General features: G+C 46.4%; 1 protein-coding gene across 4 annotated transcripts in view; it reads right to left on the minus strand.

Annotated features, from left to right (window-relative positions):
- The window catches only part of SNX27 (sorting nexin 27), a 92,640-nt gene that overhangs the window by 50,737 nt on the left and 25,327 nt on the right, over positions 1–16,576 (minus strand). For all 4 annotated transcript variants that reach the window (XM_054474055.2, XM_054474056.2, XM_054474057.2 and 1 more), the window contains exon 2: positions 14,654–14,885. In XM_054474055.2, the coding sequence (XP_054330030.1) occupies positions 14,654–14,885 (232 nt within the window). The remainder of the gene's footprint in view (positions 1–14,653; positions 14,886–16,576) is intronic.

The following is a 16,576-nucleotide window of genomic DNA, read 5'->3' on the forward strand; positions in this document are numbered from 1 at the left end:
ACTTCAGTCATCTCTACTATTATTCTACACATGATGCTTGACATTCAGTTAAATATTACAGAACAAAAATGCAAACAAACAAACAAAAAAACAAACAGGATGGGTGCGGTGGCTCACACCTGTAATCCCAGCATTTTGGGAGGCCGAGGTGGGTGATCACCTGAGGTCAGGAGTTCAAGACCAGCCTGACCAATATGGAGAAACCTGTCTCTACTAAAAATACAAAATTAGCCAGGCATGGTGGCACATGCCTGTAATTCGAGCTACTCAGGAGGCTGAGGCAGGAGAATTGCTTGAACCTGGGAGGCGGAGGTTGCGGTGGGCCAAGATCGAGCCATTGTACTCCAGCTTGGGCAACAAGAGCAAATTTCCATCTCAAAAAAAAAAAAAAAGAAACCCATCATTACGTCAAGAGATAAAACAGTCTCAGAGATGACCCAGATGTTGACATTATCAGGCAGTATATTATTAGAATAACAGTGATTAACAATGCTAAAGATCTCATGCAAAAGGAAAAGGTGGAAAACATGTATGAACAGATACAGAATTTCAGCAGGTGTGAAAATTACAAGCAAATATCAAATGAAAGTGATAGAAATAAAAGGCATGGGCTGGGCGTAGTGGCTCACGCCTGTAATTCCAGCACTTTGGGAGGTCGAGGCGGGTGGATCACAACGTCAGGAGTTCGAGACCAGTCTGGCCAATATGGTGAAATGCTGTCTCTACTAAAAAAATACAAAAATTAGGCAGGCGTGGTAGCGGCTGCCTGTAGTCCCAGCTACTCGGGAGGCTAAGGCAGGAGAATTGCGTGAACTTGGGAGGCGGAGGTTGCAGTGAGCCGAGATCACGCCACTGCACTCCAGCCTAGGCAACAGAGCAAGGCTCCGTCTGGGAAAAAAAAAAAAAAAAAAAAAAAAGGCGTGGTATCAAAGATGAAGAGTTCCTCTAACAGTCTCATCAGCAGACTGGACACAGCTGAGGAAAAAATCAGCAAACTTAATGATAGGTCAATAAAAATTATCTAAAGAGAAAAATAAGAGCTAAAATAGAATAAAACACCCAAAAGCTCTAGGACAATATCAAACAGTGTAAAACACAGGTAACTAGAACCTCCAGAAAGGCAAGAGAAAAAGAATGGGCTGAAGAAATATCTGAAAACATACTGGCTGAAAGTTTTCCAAAAATAATAAAAGATATCAAACCACATATTCCTCAAGCAGGATAAATAAGAAACAAACACCTAGACATGTAAAAATGAAACTCTGAAAACTAAAGATAAGGAGAAAATGCTGCAGGCCAGGTGCAGTGGCTCAGACCTGTAATCTCAGTGCTTTGGGAGTCTGAGGAAGGAGGATTGCTTGAGGCTGAGAGTGTGAGAACAGCCTGGGGAACATAGCAAGACCCCATCTCTACTAAAAATTTTTAACATTAGGTGGCCAGGTGCGGTGGCCGACACCTGTAATCCCAACATCTTGAGAGGCTGAAGTGGGCAGATCACTTGAGGCCAGAAGTCCAAGGCCAGCCTGACCAACATGGTGAAACCCTGTCTCGAGTAAAAATACAAAAATTAGCCAGGTGTGGTGGTGCACACCTGTAGTCCCAGCTACTTGGGAGGCTGAGGCAGGAGAATTGCTTGATCCTGGGAGGTGGAGGTTGCAGCAAGCCAAGATGGTGCCACTGAACTCCAGCCTGGGCGATACAGTGAGACCCCATCTCAAAAAAATAAAATAATAAAATAAAATAAAATATAAAAGTTAGACAGGTACAGTGGTACATTCCTGTAGTTCCAGCTACTCGGAAGGCTGAGTCAGGAGGATCACTTGCGCCCAGGAGGTCAAGGCTGCAGTGGGCTATTATTGCACCATTGCACTCCAGCCTGGATGACTGAGTGAGACCCTGTCTCTGTTTTTTAAAAAGAGAGTAAACTTTGAAGGTAGCCAGAGAGGGTTAAAACAATCCATAGAAAAGACCGAAAACTAAAATAAGCAGGCTTCTCATCAGAAACTATGAAAACCAGAAGACTGCAGTGATTTTTGTTTTAAATTGAGACAGGGTTTAGCTCTGTCTCCCAGGTTGGAGTGGAGTGGCATGACCACAGCTCACTGCAGCCTCAACCTTCTGGGTTGAAGTGATCCTCCTGCCTCAGCCTCCCAAGTAAGTGGGACTACCGGCAGTGTGTCACCATGCCCAGCTATTTTTTCATTTTTTGTAGAAGCAGTCTCAGTATGTTGCCCAGGGTGATCTCAAGCTCCTGGCCTCAAGCAATCTTGCTGCCTCAGCCTCCCAAAGTGCTGCGATTACAATGGAGTGATTCTTTTTTTCTTTTGGTACTTTAAAAGAATAAATAAATAAAAATTAAAAAAATCGGCCAGGCACGGTGGCTCACGTCTGTAATCTCAGCACTTTGGGAGGCCAGGGCAGGTGGATCACGAGGTCAGGAGTTCAAGACCAGCCTGGCCAACATGGTGAAACCCCATCTCTACTAAAAATACAAAAATTAGCTGGGCATGGTGGTGGGTGCCTATAATCCCAGCTACTCGGGAGGCTGAGGCAGAGAACTGCTTGAACCCGGGAGGCAGAGGCTGTAGTGAGCCGAGATCGTACCACTGAACTCCAGCCTGGGCAACAGAGCAAGACTCTGTCTCCAAAAAAAAAAAAAAGAAAAAGAAAAGAAAAAAACAATCCACCCAGAATTCTATACCCTGAAAAAATCTTTCAAACATAAAGGTGAAATGAAGACTTTTTCACATCAACAAAAGCTAAGAGAATTCATTGCCAACAGACCTGCACTATTAATGCAAGAAATATTAATGCAAGTTCTTCGAGCAGAGGGAATCTAATGCCAGATAGAAACTAGATTTACACAAAGGAATAAAGTGCATCAGAAATGGTAAATATGGGCTGGGCATGGTGGCTCACGCCTGTAATCCCAGCACTTTGGGAGGCCGAGGTGGGCAGATCACCTGACGTCAGGAGTTCATGACCAGCTTGGACAACATGAAGAAACCCTGTCTCTACTAAAAATACAAAATTAGCCAGGCGTGGTGGCGCATGCCTGTAATCCCAGCTGCTCGGGAGGCTGAGGCGGAAGAATTGCTTGAACCTGGGAGGTGGAGGTTGCAGTGAGCCAAGATCGTGCTATTGCACTCCAGCCTGGGCAAAAAGAGCGAAATTCCGTCTCAAAAAAAAGAAAGAAAGAAATGGTAAATATGTGATCAAATATAAAATAACTCTTTTCTCATGTTTAATCTCTTTAACGCCAGGCGTGGTGGCTCATGCCTGTAATCCCAGCACACTTTGGGTGGCCAAGGCTGGCGGATCACTTGAGCTCAGAAGTTCGAGACCAGCCTGGGCAACATGATGAAACCCCATCTCTACCAAAAATACAAAAAATGAGCTGGGCGTGGTGGTGCGCACCTATGGTCACAGCTACTCAGGAGGCTAAGGTGGGAGATCACTTGAGCCTGGGAGGCAGAGGTTGCAGGGTGCCAAGATTGTACCACTGCATTCCAGCCTGGGTGACAGAGTGAGACTCCACCTCAAAAAACGAAAACAAAAAACAAAACACAAAAAAAACCCAACTCTTTAAAAGGCAATTGTTTAAAGCAAAGATAACAATGTATCATTAAGTTTATAACACATATAGAAGTCAATGTATGACAACAATGGCACAAAGGATGGGGGCGGAAATATACTCTTGTAAGTGTCTTAAATTATATATATAGTGTGTGTTTGTGTGTGTGTCTGTGTCCAGCCTGGGCAACAGAGAGAAACCTTGACACACACACACACACACACACACACACAAAAGGTATTATGCAAAGTATCTTCTATAACTACAATGGGGTAAAGTTAGAAATCAGTAACAGAGGGAAAGCTAGAAAATTCACAAATTTGTAGGAATTAACATCTGACGGGGGGACAAAATGGCCAATACAAACATATATATTTATATATTATAAAATTAGATATATTAGATATACTTACCTATATACAGTGTTATACTACATATAATATATATGTACTACATATTATGTCTATACAACCATAAATTCAAATATATAATTTGAAGGTAAATGTTCATAAATTACAGATATATACTGTAAACCAAGAAAAAAATTATACCTAATAAAACAATAGTAGAGATAAAATAGAATCATTTAAAAATACTCTATCAATCCAAAAGAAGGCAGGAAATGAGGAAAAAAATAAATAATGATACAACATAGATAGCAAAGAACAAGATAGTAGATTTAGCCTAACTATAGCAATAATTATACTAAAGGTAAGCAGTCTACGCATTCCAAATAAAAACATTGCCAGACTGGATAAAAAAGCAAGACCCAGCTCTAAGCTTTCTATAAGAAATCCAGTTTAATTATAAATATATAAATAGGTTAAATGGAAAAGATAGCAATGAAAACAATAACCGAAAGAAAGGTGACATGGCTACTAGTGGCTATATGTTAGTGGCTCATATGTTATATGAGAGAAAGACTTCAGAACAAAGAATATTACCAGGGATAAAGAGAGATAGATACATTACAGATAGAGACTTATAATATATAAAGAGATAAATAATGTTAAAGGGATCAATTCATCAAGATATAATATTCATTATAAATAAAAACCTGACAGAACTGAAAACTCCATTTCAAGTAGTGCATACACTTCCTGTAGACCAACCCTTCCATTGTAACCACTATAAATTCTGGACAAAATACAAAAACAATTATCTGAGGAGTCTGAATTACACAAAGCAGGCAGACTGTGGAGGGGACTCAAAACATGGAGCAATGATGCACAGGGCAGGGTACACTCATGCATTAAGAGGGCTTTGCCCTGCTTGTGGGCATAAGTTACAAAATAGCACAATTTAAGTAACTAAAACTCAGATAGAACTAACATCTTTCTGGCTCAAACATATAGGGAAAAGATTCTAGGTAACCATGGCTGCTACCAGAGTGAGTGGAGAATCCAAGACAAGAGAAAACCAGAGAAGGTGATCCTTAATTCTAAGAATAAACACCACATGTATCTCAGACTAATCCCTTCTTGGATGTATACAGACTCAAAGTAGCACAGCAAAGGCTGAAAGAATTAAACTGAGATTTGAAGTTTAACCCACAGAAGGCGACACAGCTTACAGCGTATTGCCAGCTAAAACAAAAACATCAATACTCCTCAGAGGAATATTACAGAACCCAGAGTCTCCACAATGTAACATTCATAAATATGCAAGATACAATCCAAAATGACTCAATATACAAAGAACCAGGAGAATATGACCCATTCTCAAGGGAAAAGACATTTAACAAAAACCAATCCCAAAATGACACAAATGTTCAGACACATAAGGAACAGACCAATGAAACAGAGTAAAAAGTTCAGAAATAGAACCACACATAGTCAATTGATTTTCCACAGTGATGCCAAGATATTTCAATGAGGAAAGAACCTTCTTTTCAACACAGGTTGCTGTGAAACAACTGGATATCCATATAAAAACAAAATCAAAAACAAAACCTTGACCCTGGTCGGGCACAGTGGCTCACACCTGTAATCCCAGCACTTTGGGAGGCCGAGGAGGGTGGATTACCTGAGGTCAGGAGTTTGAGACCAGCCTGGCCAACATGGCAAAACCTCATCTCTACTAAAAATACAAAAATTAGCCGGGTGTGGTGGCGCATGCCTGTAATCCCAGCTGCTCAGGAGGGCTGAGGCAGGGGAATCGCTTGAACCTGGGAGGCAGAGGCTGCAGTGAGACAATATTGCGCCACTGCACTCCAGCCTAGCTGACACTCAAAAACAAACAAACAAACAAAAAACCTTGACCTTTATATCACAATATACTAAATAAATAAATAAATAAATCCCTCAAAATGGATCACAGACCTAAACGTAAGAGTAAACACCATGGCACAGCCACTTTGGAAAACAGTTTGGCAGTTCCTCAAAAGGTTAAACCTAAAGAGTTACCATATGACCCAGCAGTTCCATTCCTAGGTATATATCCAAGAAAAATGAAAACACATATCTACACAAAAATGTGTACACAAATGCTCATAACAGCATTATTCATAGTAGTCAAAAGTGGAAAGAACCCAGATGTCCATCAATTGAAGAATGGATAAATAAAAGTGGTATATCCATATAATAGAATGTTAAAATGAAGTACTGATGCATGCTACAACTTGAATAAGCCTCAAAAATATTATGCTAAGTGAAAGAAGCCAGTTACAAAAAAAACCATGATTCCATTTCTATGAAATGTCCAGAATACGCAAATCTATAAGACAGAGGATAGATTAGTGCTTTCCTAGAATCGGAGGGGATGGGAGGTTTGGAAAATGATGGCTACAAGGAATGAGATTCTTTTTGAGGTGATGAAAATGTTATAAATTTGTTTTATGCTTCAAAAGTGCTAACTTTGAGTCATAAGACATGTAAGAAGTTGAAATCAAGGTCACATCCTAAAAGTAGAGCAGACTGGATGTTGAGACCTTTTGGGAATTACCTAAAACCTTGGGAACTTGAGAAAAGGAATGAAATTACTAATTGTACTTTTATTTATCTATTTTTTTTTTGAGACGAAGTCTCACTTTGTTGCCCAGACTAGAGTGCAGTGGTGTGATCTCGGCTCACTGCAACCTCTGTGAACACACTAAAAACTAAATTGGCCAGGCGCGGTGGCTCAAGCCTGTAATCCCAGCACCTTGGGAGGCCAAGGCGGGCAGATTACCTGAGGTCAGGAGTTCAAGACCAGCCTGACCAACATGGAGAAACCCAATCTCTACTAAAAATACAAAATTAGCCAAGTGTGCTGGCACATGCTTGTAATCACAACTACTCGGGAGGCTGAGGCAGGAGAATTGCTTGAACCCAGGAGGCAGACATTGCGGTGAGCTGAGATTGCGCTATTGCACTCCAGCCCGAGCAACAAGAGCGAAACTCCGTCTAAAAAATAAAAATAATAAAAAATAAAAAAACCCTAAATTGTGCACTTTAGGTGAACTTATGGTATATAAATCATATCTTAATAAAGTTCTTATGGCTGGGTGCAGTGGCTCACACCTATAATCCCAGCACTTTGGGAGGCCAAGGCAGGTGGATCATCAGGTCAGGAGTTCAAGACCAGCCTGGCCAACATGGTGAAACCCCATCTCTACTAAAAACACAAAAATTAGCTGGACGCAGTGGTATGTGCCTGTAGTCCCAGCCGCTGGGGAGGCTGAGGCAGGAGAATCACTTGAACCTGGGAGGCGGAGGTTGCAGTGAGCCAAGATCGTACCACTGCATTCCAGCCTGGGTGACAGAGGGAGACTCCATCTCAAAATAAATAAATAAATAAATAAATAAAAGGCCAGGTGTGGTTGCTCATGCCTGTAATCCCAGCACTTTGGGAGGCCAAGGCGGGCAGATCACTTGAGGTCAGGAGTTCCAGACCAGCCTGACCAACATGGAGAAACCCTGTCTCTACTAAAAATGCAAAACTGGCCGGGTGTGGTGGCACATGCCTGTAATCCCAGCTACTCTGGGAGGCTGAGACAGGAGAATCACTTGAACCCAGGAGGCAGAGGTTGCAGTGAGCCAAGATCACGCCGTTGCACTCCAGCCTGGGCAACAAGAGCGAAATTCCGTCTCAAGAAATAAAATAAAATAAAACAAAAATAAAAAATAGGCCAGGCGCGGTGGCTCACGCCTGTAATCCCAGCACTTTGGGAGGACGAGGCAGGTGGATCATGAGGTCAGGAGATCGAGACCATCCTGGCTAACACAGTGAAACCCGTCTCTACTAAAAAATACAAAAAAATTAGCCAGACATAGTGGCAGACACTTGTAGTCCCAGCTACTCGGGAGACTGAGGCAGGAGAATGGCGTGAACCCAGGAGGCGGAGCTTGCAGTGAGCCAAGATCGCGCCACTGCACTCCAGCCTGGGCAACAGAGCAAGACTCCATCTCAAAAAACTAATAATAAATAAATAAATAATAATAAAGTTCTTGCAAAAAAAGATAGCTGAAACTATAAAACTGTAAGAAAACATAAAAGATTGGTGTCCTTGGGTTAGGTAGATTTCTTAGAACACAAAAAAGCATTATCCATAAATTTAAAAACTGAGAAACGAGACTATACCAAAATTTAAAATTTCTGTTCCTTGAAAGATATTGTTTTAAAAAATGAAAAGGCAAGTCACAAACTCAAATATTTACAAAACATCTATCTAAGTCCCTTTTTTTTTTTTTTTTTGAGATGGAGTTTCACTCTTGTTGCCCAGGCTGGAGTGCAATGGCACGATCTCAGCTCACTGCAAGGTCAGCCTCCCGGGTTCAAATGATTTTTCTGCCTCAGCCTCCCGAGTAGCTGGGATTACAGGCTCCTGCCACCACTTCCGGCTAATTTTTGTATTTTTAGTAGAGACGGGGTTTCACCATATTGGCCAGCCTGGTCTCGAGCTCCTGACCTCAAGTGATCCACCGACCTCAGGTGATCTGCCCACCTCAGCCTCCCAAAGTGCTGGGATTACAGGCGTGAACCACCGCGCCTGGCTTATCTAAGTCCTTTTTCAAGCTACTGGAAAATATATCATATATATATAATCAGATATATATATGATATATGAGTCATTAGGTAAGTGCAAATTAAAACCACAGTAAGGTATCACTATGTCCATGAGAATGGCTAGAATTAAAAAGACTGAAAATATCAAGAGGTTATGGAGCCACTGGAACTCTCCACTGCATATGAGAATGTAAAAATGATATAGCCACTTTGGAAAACTGTTTGGCAGTTTTTTATAAGGTTAAACTTACACTTACCCTGCAATTCCACTTCTTGGTATATACTCAAGAGCAATGAAAACATATGTCTACATAAAGACCTGTACATTTAATATTATTTCATGGCAGCTTTAGTCATACTAGTCCAAAACTGCAAGCAACCCACATGTGCATGAACAATGAAAGGATGAACAAACTGTAGTAAATTTATACAATGGACTACTACTCAGCAATTAAAAAGGGACAAATATTTGGTATAAATAACAATGTATGCCAATCTTAAGCGCTATACTAACTGAACAAAGCCAGATACAAGAGAGTACAAATGGTATGATTCCACTTATTTGACATTCTGGAAAACGTAAAATATGGTGACAGTAAGCTGATCCATGGTTGACAAGGGCAGTGGTAAGGGGTGAGGACTAACTGTAAAGGGCATGAGGGAACTTTTGAGGGTATGAAAATGTTCTAAATCTTCATGGTGGTGGTGGTGGTGGTGGTGGTGGTGGTTATAAGACTATGTACATTTGTCAAAATTTGTAAAAGTGGAGACTTAACATGGGTGAATGTTAATATAGGTAAACTATGTTCAATAAAGTTGATTTTAAAAGTACAATTAGTGGGCTGGGTGCAGTGGCTCATACCTGTAATCCCAGCACTTTGGGAGGCTGAGGCGGGTGGATTACCTGAGGTCAGGAGTTCGAGACTAGCCTGGCCAACATGGTGAAAACACCATCTCTACTAAAAATACAAAACTTAGCAGAGCGTGGTGGCGTGCACCTGTAATCCCAGCTACTTGGGAGGCTGAGGCAGAATTGTTTGAACCCAGGAGGCAGGGATTGCAGTGAGCCAAGATCACACCACTGTATTCCAGGCTGGGGGACAGAGTGAGACTTCGTCTCAAAAAATATATAGAGTTTAAGAGTTGTTTGAGCCCTCTCCCTCTCCCTCTCCCTCTCCCTCTCCCTCTCCCTCTCCCTCTCTCTCTCCCTCTCCCTCTCCCTCCCTCTCCCTCTCCCTCTCCCTCTCCCTCTCCCTCTCCCTCTCCCTCTCCCCTTTTTTCGGTCTCCCTCTGTTATCGAAGCTGGACTGTACTGCCGTGATCTCGGCTCGCTGCAACCTCCCTGCCTCGGGCTCCTGTGATTCTCCTGCCTCGGCCTGCCGAGTGCCTGGGATTGCAGGCGCGCGCCGCCACGCCTGAATGGTTTTTGTATTTTTGGTGGAGACGGGGTTTCGCCGTGTTGACCGGGCTGGTCTCCAGCTCCTGGCCTCTAGTGATCTGCCCGCCTCAGCCTCCCGAGGTGCTGGGATTGCAGACGGAGTCTCGCTAACTCAACGCTCAATGGTGCTCAGGCTGGAGTGCAGTGGTGTGATCTCGGCTCGCTGCAACCTCCACCTACCAGCCTCCTGCCTTGGCCTCTTAAAGTGCTAAGATTACAGCCTCTGCCCCGCCGCCACCCCGTCTAGGAAGTGAGAAGCGTCTCTGCCTGGCCGCCCATCGTCTGGGATATGAGGAGCCCCTCTGCCCGGCCGCCCTATCTGGGAAGTGAGGAGCGCCTCTGCCCGGCCGCCCATCGTCTGGGAGGTGAGGAGCGCCTCTGCCCGGCTGCCACCCCGTCTGGGAGGAAGTGAGGAGCGCCTCTGCCCGGCTGCCCCGTCTGGGAGATGAGGAGCACCTCTGCCCGGCCGCCCCGTCTGGGAGGTGAGGAGCGCCTCTGCCCGGCCGCCACCCCGTCTGGGAGGAAGTGAGGAGCGCCTCTGCCCGGCTGCCCCGTCTGGGAGATGAGGAGCACCTCTGCCCGGCCGCCCCGTCTGGGAGGTGAGGAGCGCCTCTGCCCGGCCGCCACCCCGTCTGGGAGGAAGTGAGGAGCGCCTCTGCCCGGCCGCCCCGTCTGGGAAGTGAGGAGCGCCTCTGCCTGGCCTCCACCCCGTCTGGGAGGAAGTGAGGAGCGCCTCTGCCCGGTTGCCCCATCTGGGAAGTGAGGAGCGCCTCTGCCTGGCCGCCACCCCGTCTGGGAAGTGAGGAGCGCCTCTGCCCGGCTGCCACCCCATGTGGGAAGTGAGGAGCGCCTCTGCCCAGCCACCCCTTCTGGGAGGTGAGGAGCGCCTCTGCCCGGCCGCCCCGCCTGGGAGGTGAGGAGCGCCTCTGCCCGGCCGCCCCGCCTGGGAGGTGAGGAGCGCCTCTGCCTGGCCACCACCCCGTCTGGGAGGAAGTGAGGAGCACCTCTGCCCAGCTGCCCCATCTGGGAAGTGAGGAGCGCCTCTGCCCGGCTGCCACCCCCTATGGGAAGTGATGAGCGCCTCTGCCCGGCCGCCCACTCTGGGAAGTGAGGAGCGCCTCTGCCCGGCCGCCCACTCTGGGAGGTGAGGAGTGCCTCTGCCCGGCCGCCCCGTCAGGGAGGTGAGGAGCGCCTCTGCCTGGCCGCCACCCCATCTGGGAGGAAGTGAGGAGCATCTCTGCCCAGCTGCCCCATCTGGGAAGTGAGGAGCGCCTCTGCCCGGCTGCCACCCCCTATGGGAAGTGAGGAGCGCCTCTGCCCGGCCGCCCACTCTGGGAGATGAGGAGTGCCTCTGCCCGGCCGCCCCGTCTGGGAGGTGAGGAGCGCCTCTGCCTGGCCGCCACCCCGTCTGGGAGGAAGTGAGGAGCCCCTCTGCCCGGCCGCCCACTCTGGGAAGTGAGGAGCGCCTCTGCCCGGCCGCCCACTCTGGGAAGTGAGGAGCGCCTCTGCCCGGCCGCCCACTCTGGGAGGTGAGGAGCGCCTCTGCCTGGCCACTCCGTCTGGGAAGGGAGGAGCGCCTCTGCCTGGCCGCCCCGTCTGGGAGGTGAGGAGCACCTCTGCCCGGCCGCCACCCCATCTGGGAGGAAGTGAGGAGCACCTCTGCCCGGCCACCCCGTCTGGGAAGTGAGGAGCGCCTCTGCCTGGCCGCCACCCCGTCTGGGAGGAAGTGAGGAGCGCCTCTGCCCGGCTGCCCCATCTGGGAAGTGAGGAGCGCCTCTGCCCGGCCGCCACCCCATATGGGAAGTGAGGAGCGCCTCTGCCTGACCACTCCGTCTGGGAGGTGAGGAGCGCCTCTGCCCGGCCGCCCCGTCTGGGAGGTGAGGAGTGCCTCTGCCCGGCCGTCACCCCGTCTGGGAGGAAGTGTGGAGCACCTCTGCCCGGCTGCCCCGTCTGGGAGATGAGGAGCACCTCTGCCCGGCCGCCCCGTCTGGGAGATGAGGAGCACCTCTGCCCGGCCGCCCCGTCTGGGAGATGAGGAACACCTCTGCCCGGCTGCCCCGTCTGGGAGGTGAGGAGTGCCTCTGCCCAGCTGCCACCCCGTCTGGGAGGAAGTGAGGAGCACCTCTGCCCGGCCGCCCCCTCTGGGAAGTGAGGAGCGCCTCTGCCTGGCCGCCACCCCGTCTGGGAGGAAGTGGGGAGCGCCTCTGCCTGGCTGCCCCATCTGGGAAGGGAGGAGCGCCTCTGCCCAGCCGCCACACCGTCTGGGAAGTGAGGAGCGCCTCTGCCCGGCCGCCCCCTCTGGGAGGTGAGGAGCGCCTCTGCCCGGCCGCCCCGTCTGGGAGGTGAGGAGCACCTCTGCCCGGCTGCCACCCGGTCTGGGAGGAAGTGAGGAGCGCCTCTGCCCGGGCGGCCCCGTCTGGGAAGTGAGGAGCACCTCTGCCCGGGCAGCCCCGTCTGGGAAGCGAGGAGCGCCTCTGCCCGGGCGGCCCCTTCTGGGAAGCGAGGAGCGCCTCTGCCCGGGCGGCCCCGTCGGGGAAGTGAGGAGCGCCTCTGCCCGGCCGCCCCGTCTGGGATGTGAGGAGCGCCTCTACCCGGCTGCCCATCGTCTGGGATGTGAGGAGAGCCTCTGCCCGGCCGCCCCGTCTGGGAGGAGAGGAGCACCTCTGCCCGGGCGGCCCCGTCTGGGAAGCGAGGAGCGCCTCTGCCCGGCCGCCCTGTCTGGGACGTGAGGAGCGCCTCTGCCTGGCTGCCCTGTCTGGGAGGTGTACCCAACAGCTCCGGGGAGACAGCGACCATCGGGAGCGGGCCATGAGGACGATGGCGGTTTTGTTGAAGAGAAGGGGAGGAAGTGTGGGGAAAGGAAGGAGAGATCAGATTGTTGCTGTGTCTGTGTAGAATGGGGTGGGCATAGGAGACTCCATTTTGTTCTGACTAGGAGAAATTCTTCTGCCTTGGGGTGCTGTTGATCTATGGCCTTTCCCCCAGCCCCATGCTCTCTGAAACATATGCTGTGTCAACTTAGGGTTAAATGGATTAAGGGCGGTGCAAGATGTGCTTTGTTAAACAGATGCTTGAAGGCAGCATGCCCTTTAAGAGTCATCACCACTCCCTAATCTCAAGTACCCAGGGGCACAAACACTGCAGAAGGCCGCAGGGACCTCTGCCTAGGAAAACCAGAGACCTTTGTTCATGTGTTTATCTCCTGACCTTCTCTCCACTATTATCCTATGACCCTCCCATATCCCCCTCTCCGAGAAACACCCAAGAACGATCAATAAATACTTCATAAATTTAAAAAAAAAAAATAAAAAAATAAAAAAGAAAATAAAAAAAAAAAAAAAAAAGAAAGTCCTAAGGAATCCACCAAAAAAAAAAAAAAAAAAAAAAAAAAAAAAAATATATATAATAAAAATAAAAATAAACAAAGGTACAATTGGTAGTATCATTCCTTTTCTCAAGTTTCCAAGGTTTTAGGTAATTCACAAAAGATCTCAACATCCAGTCTGCTCTACTTTTAGGATGTGACCTTGATTTCAACTTCTTACATGCCTTATGACTCAAAGTTAGCACTTAGGAAGCATAAAACTCTAAATTCTGTGTGTGGTTCTAAGACTACAGAAGTCCATGCTGAAATAAAACCTATATGCCATCATCTACAGCTAATTACAGATGCAACCAAGCATTACTTGATCCTCTGCAACTTTTTTAGTTTCCTTGCTTTTCTTACCTCTTCACTAAAAAGAATTTACCATAAATGTTTAGTAGCTCGTTCCTATGCAGAGGATAAATCTCAGTTTTAGAGACTGTAACTTTAGTCAACTGTTAAGCTTTAAACACCTGTAATCTGTTTGCCAGCATCTAACAGAACCCACTGCATTTTCTACTAAGAATAATGAACATTTCTCATTATATCAACACTCCACAAATAATTAAAGGCAAATAAAGCATATTGCAACCAAAAGAAAAATTAAGTAGACTGAGCTATCAGTGGCAATTAGGCTTTGAAGAACAAAAAAAGGCATTCAGCAAAGGGGCTAGCACACATCACTAAAAATTCAAGATGGGCTTTCCTGCATAGCTACAACAGCAACAGATTAGAAATGTGTGAAACAGCTCATGGGAATTGCATTCAGGAAACTCGTGGGAAAAACCACAGTTAATCATTCACACGGTTATCTCCAAAGAAAATGAAAAAGAACATGATGTGGAAAGAATAGTAGAGACATCTAAGTTCTGAAATGGGCGAACCTCTCTATTACCCAAATATCTTGAAGGACACCATCCTTTTAAATTAATCTTGCCCTATAAGAAACTACTATTAACAAAGAGATACGGCAACCAACGAAAGAACAAACAAAAAAGAAACTAAACAAACAAAAACTCACACGTTTACAACAAACCAGAATGCAAACTTGAAACTATCTAAAAATGAAATGGAATTATACTCAAGCTGAGTAGGACTCTTTTCCATTACTGTAGTTCACCCCCTGCAATAAACCAGGGTCAGTGTCTTTTATTTATGTGTGAACTCATCCTCCTAGTAGACAAACTGACCTAGGTTGCAGTCTTTTATCTACCACTATAATAGTTTCATAATTATAAGACTAGGGGAAACAAAGCTAGATGTTTGAGGATCGAGTTGGGCTGACACTCACCACAAACTTCTCACCATTCTGCTCCACATGTTTGTATCTGGGGACCGATATGGGCACTGCTTGCTTTTCTGTGTAATCATAAAATGATTGTCCCAACGAGTCGTCACTGGGATCTAGGTTATCTGCCTCATGAGGAGGTACAGATAACACTGTCAAGATCAATTCCTTCTCGCCTGCTCGAATCAGGTCCACCACCTGCTTGTGTGTCGCCCCCTCAACATTCACGTGGTTCCTAAGGGGAAAAAGGGAAAAAGACAATCCCATAAACCAGAAGGGTCCAAACACCTTGTATCTCCACCCTCCTGCCCCCACTCCAGTGTTACACGGTATGAACCATGAAGTCAAAAGATTAATTTGGTTCCAGAAAAGTTGTTTATGTTTTAACAGTTTCTAATGTGAAAAACTTTGTGAACTTATGGGGGGGAAAAAATGGAAAGAGGTGAGAAGACCTCCCCTTCCTCTATACTAATATCCCACACATAGCTTCAGGAACGCACATGGAAAGAGGCTGAAGCTGAGGAGGAAACAAAGCTTTTTCAGTCAAACAGTCCAATTTCCTCATTCTAACTAATCATGTATAAATTCAATCAAAGTGGCTTTTGACAGCCCTGCCACTTGAATTGTACTTTGTCCTTTTTAAACCTCAAAGGAATTCTGTTAAAAGAACCTTCACAAAATACATTCTCTTAATTTGTAAATAGAGACTCAAAGTTATGACTGAAGATAATTCCTTTACATTTACATCCAATTTCTCTCCATATCTCAAATCAGTCAACTTAATTTTCCTTTATGCCAAGTTTCATTACTTTGGGAGCTAAATGGTATTACTCTTCACATACACTAGTTTCCAATTCAATTAACCTCTTGGGATTCCATCAACTTTTTTCCTGCTCTATGCTATCTCATTTAGAGTCCTGTGTAATCAGTCCAAACTAAAAAATATACACCTATAATTATATAGTCAGCCTACTAATTTTCCTTCCTGTTTTGCTGTGTACAAAAGGCTGAAATAAGGCAAACAAAGTACAAGGTTTAGATGAAGTATTTTGTCAAGAAAGATGCTGAGTCTCACAAAACTCACTCAGCAAACCAAACTACCTTCCAGAATGCTGATCCAGCTGCTCTCTCAGCAAAAACCACTGGGCAGCAGGCCTGGAGGTTCCCTCCCATGGCTATCCCAAGAGACGTAGGAAATACACACCTGACCTCTAATCAATTTAACATTTAAAGCTTATCTACCCTTTAGAGTTAAATTCTTTTTCAGTCCTGTTCCAAACCATTAGGGATTTTCCTTCCTGAAAAATGATACTAAGTTTAGTAACAAGCTTTCCATAAACTTTTCAGTCACTGAAACTGTCTCTGTCAGAGTCTGGTATCTGAAATATCCATTTATATAAACAGAACAGTCAGGAGATCCCCCAGCTAGCCTCCTGGGATTTAATTTAGGGTTTAACAATCTAGCCAGTAAATTCAGCACTCCTGACATTTCACATCCTACAAGTCTAACTTATATACAAAAAAATCAGTAATTTTACAATAAGCTAGCTACAGAAAAAAATAAAGAGCCCCTTTCACTGATGAAAACTTGGGCTTTGTATTCATTCAGTCAGACTTGTGATCAAAAAACATGATCAGGGGCCGGGCGCGGTGGCTCAAGCCTGTAATCCCAGCACTTTGGGAGGCCTAGGCGGGCGGATCACAAGGTCAGGAGATCGAGACCATCCTGGCTAACACAGTGAAACCCCATCTCTACTAAAAATACAAAAAATTAGCCAGGCATGGTGGCAGGCACCTGTAGTCCCAGCTACTCGGGAGGCTGAGGCAGGAGAATGGCGTGAACCCGGCAGGCGGAGCTTGCGGTGAGCCGAGATCATGCCACTGCACTCTGCACTCCAGCCTGAGGGACAGAGCAAGACTCTGTCT

The sequence above is a fragment of the Pongo pygmaeus genome, chromosome 1 (assembly GCF_028885625.2).
Source record: "Pongo pygmaeus isolate AG05252 chromosome 1, NHGRI_mPonPyg2-v2.0_pri, whole genome shotgun sequence".
NCBI classification, from domain to species: Eukaryota; Metazoa; Chordata; class Mammalia; order Primates; family Hominidae; genus Pongo; species Pongo pygmaeus.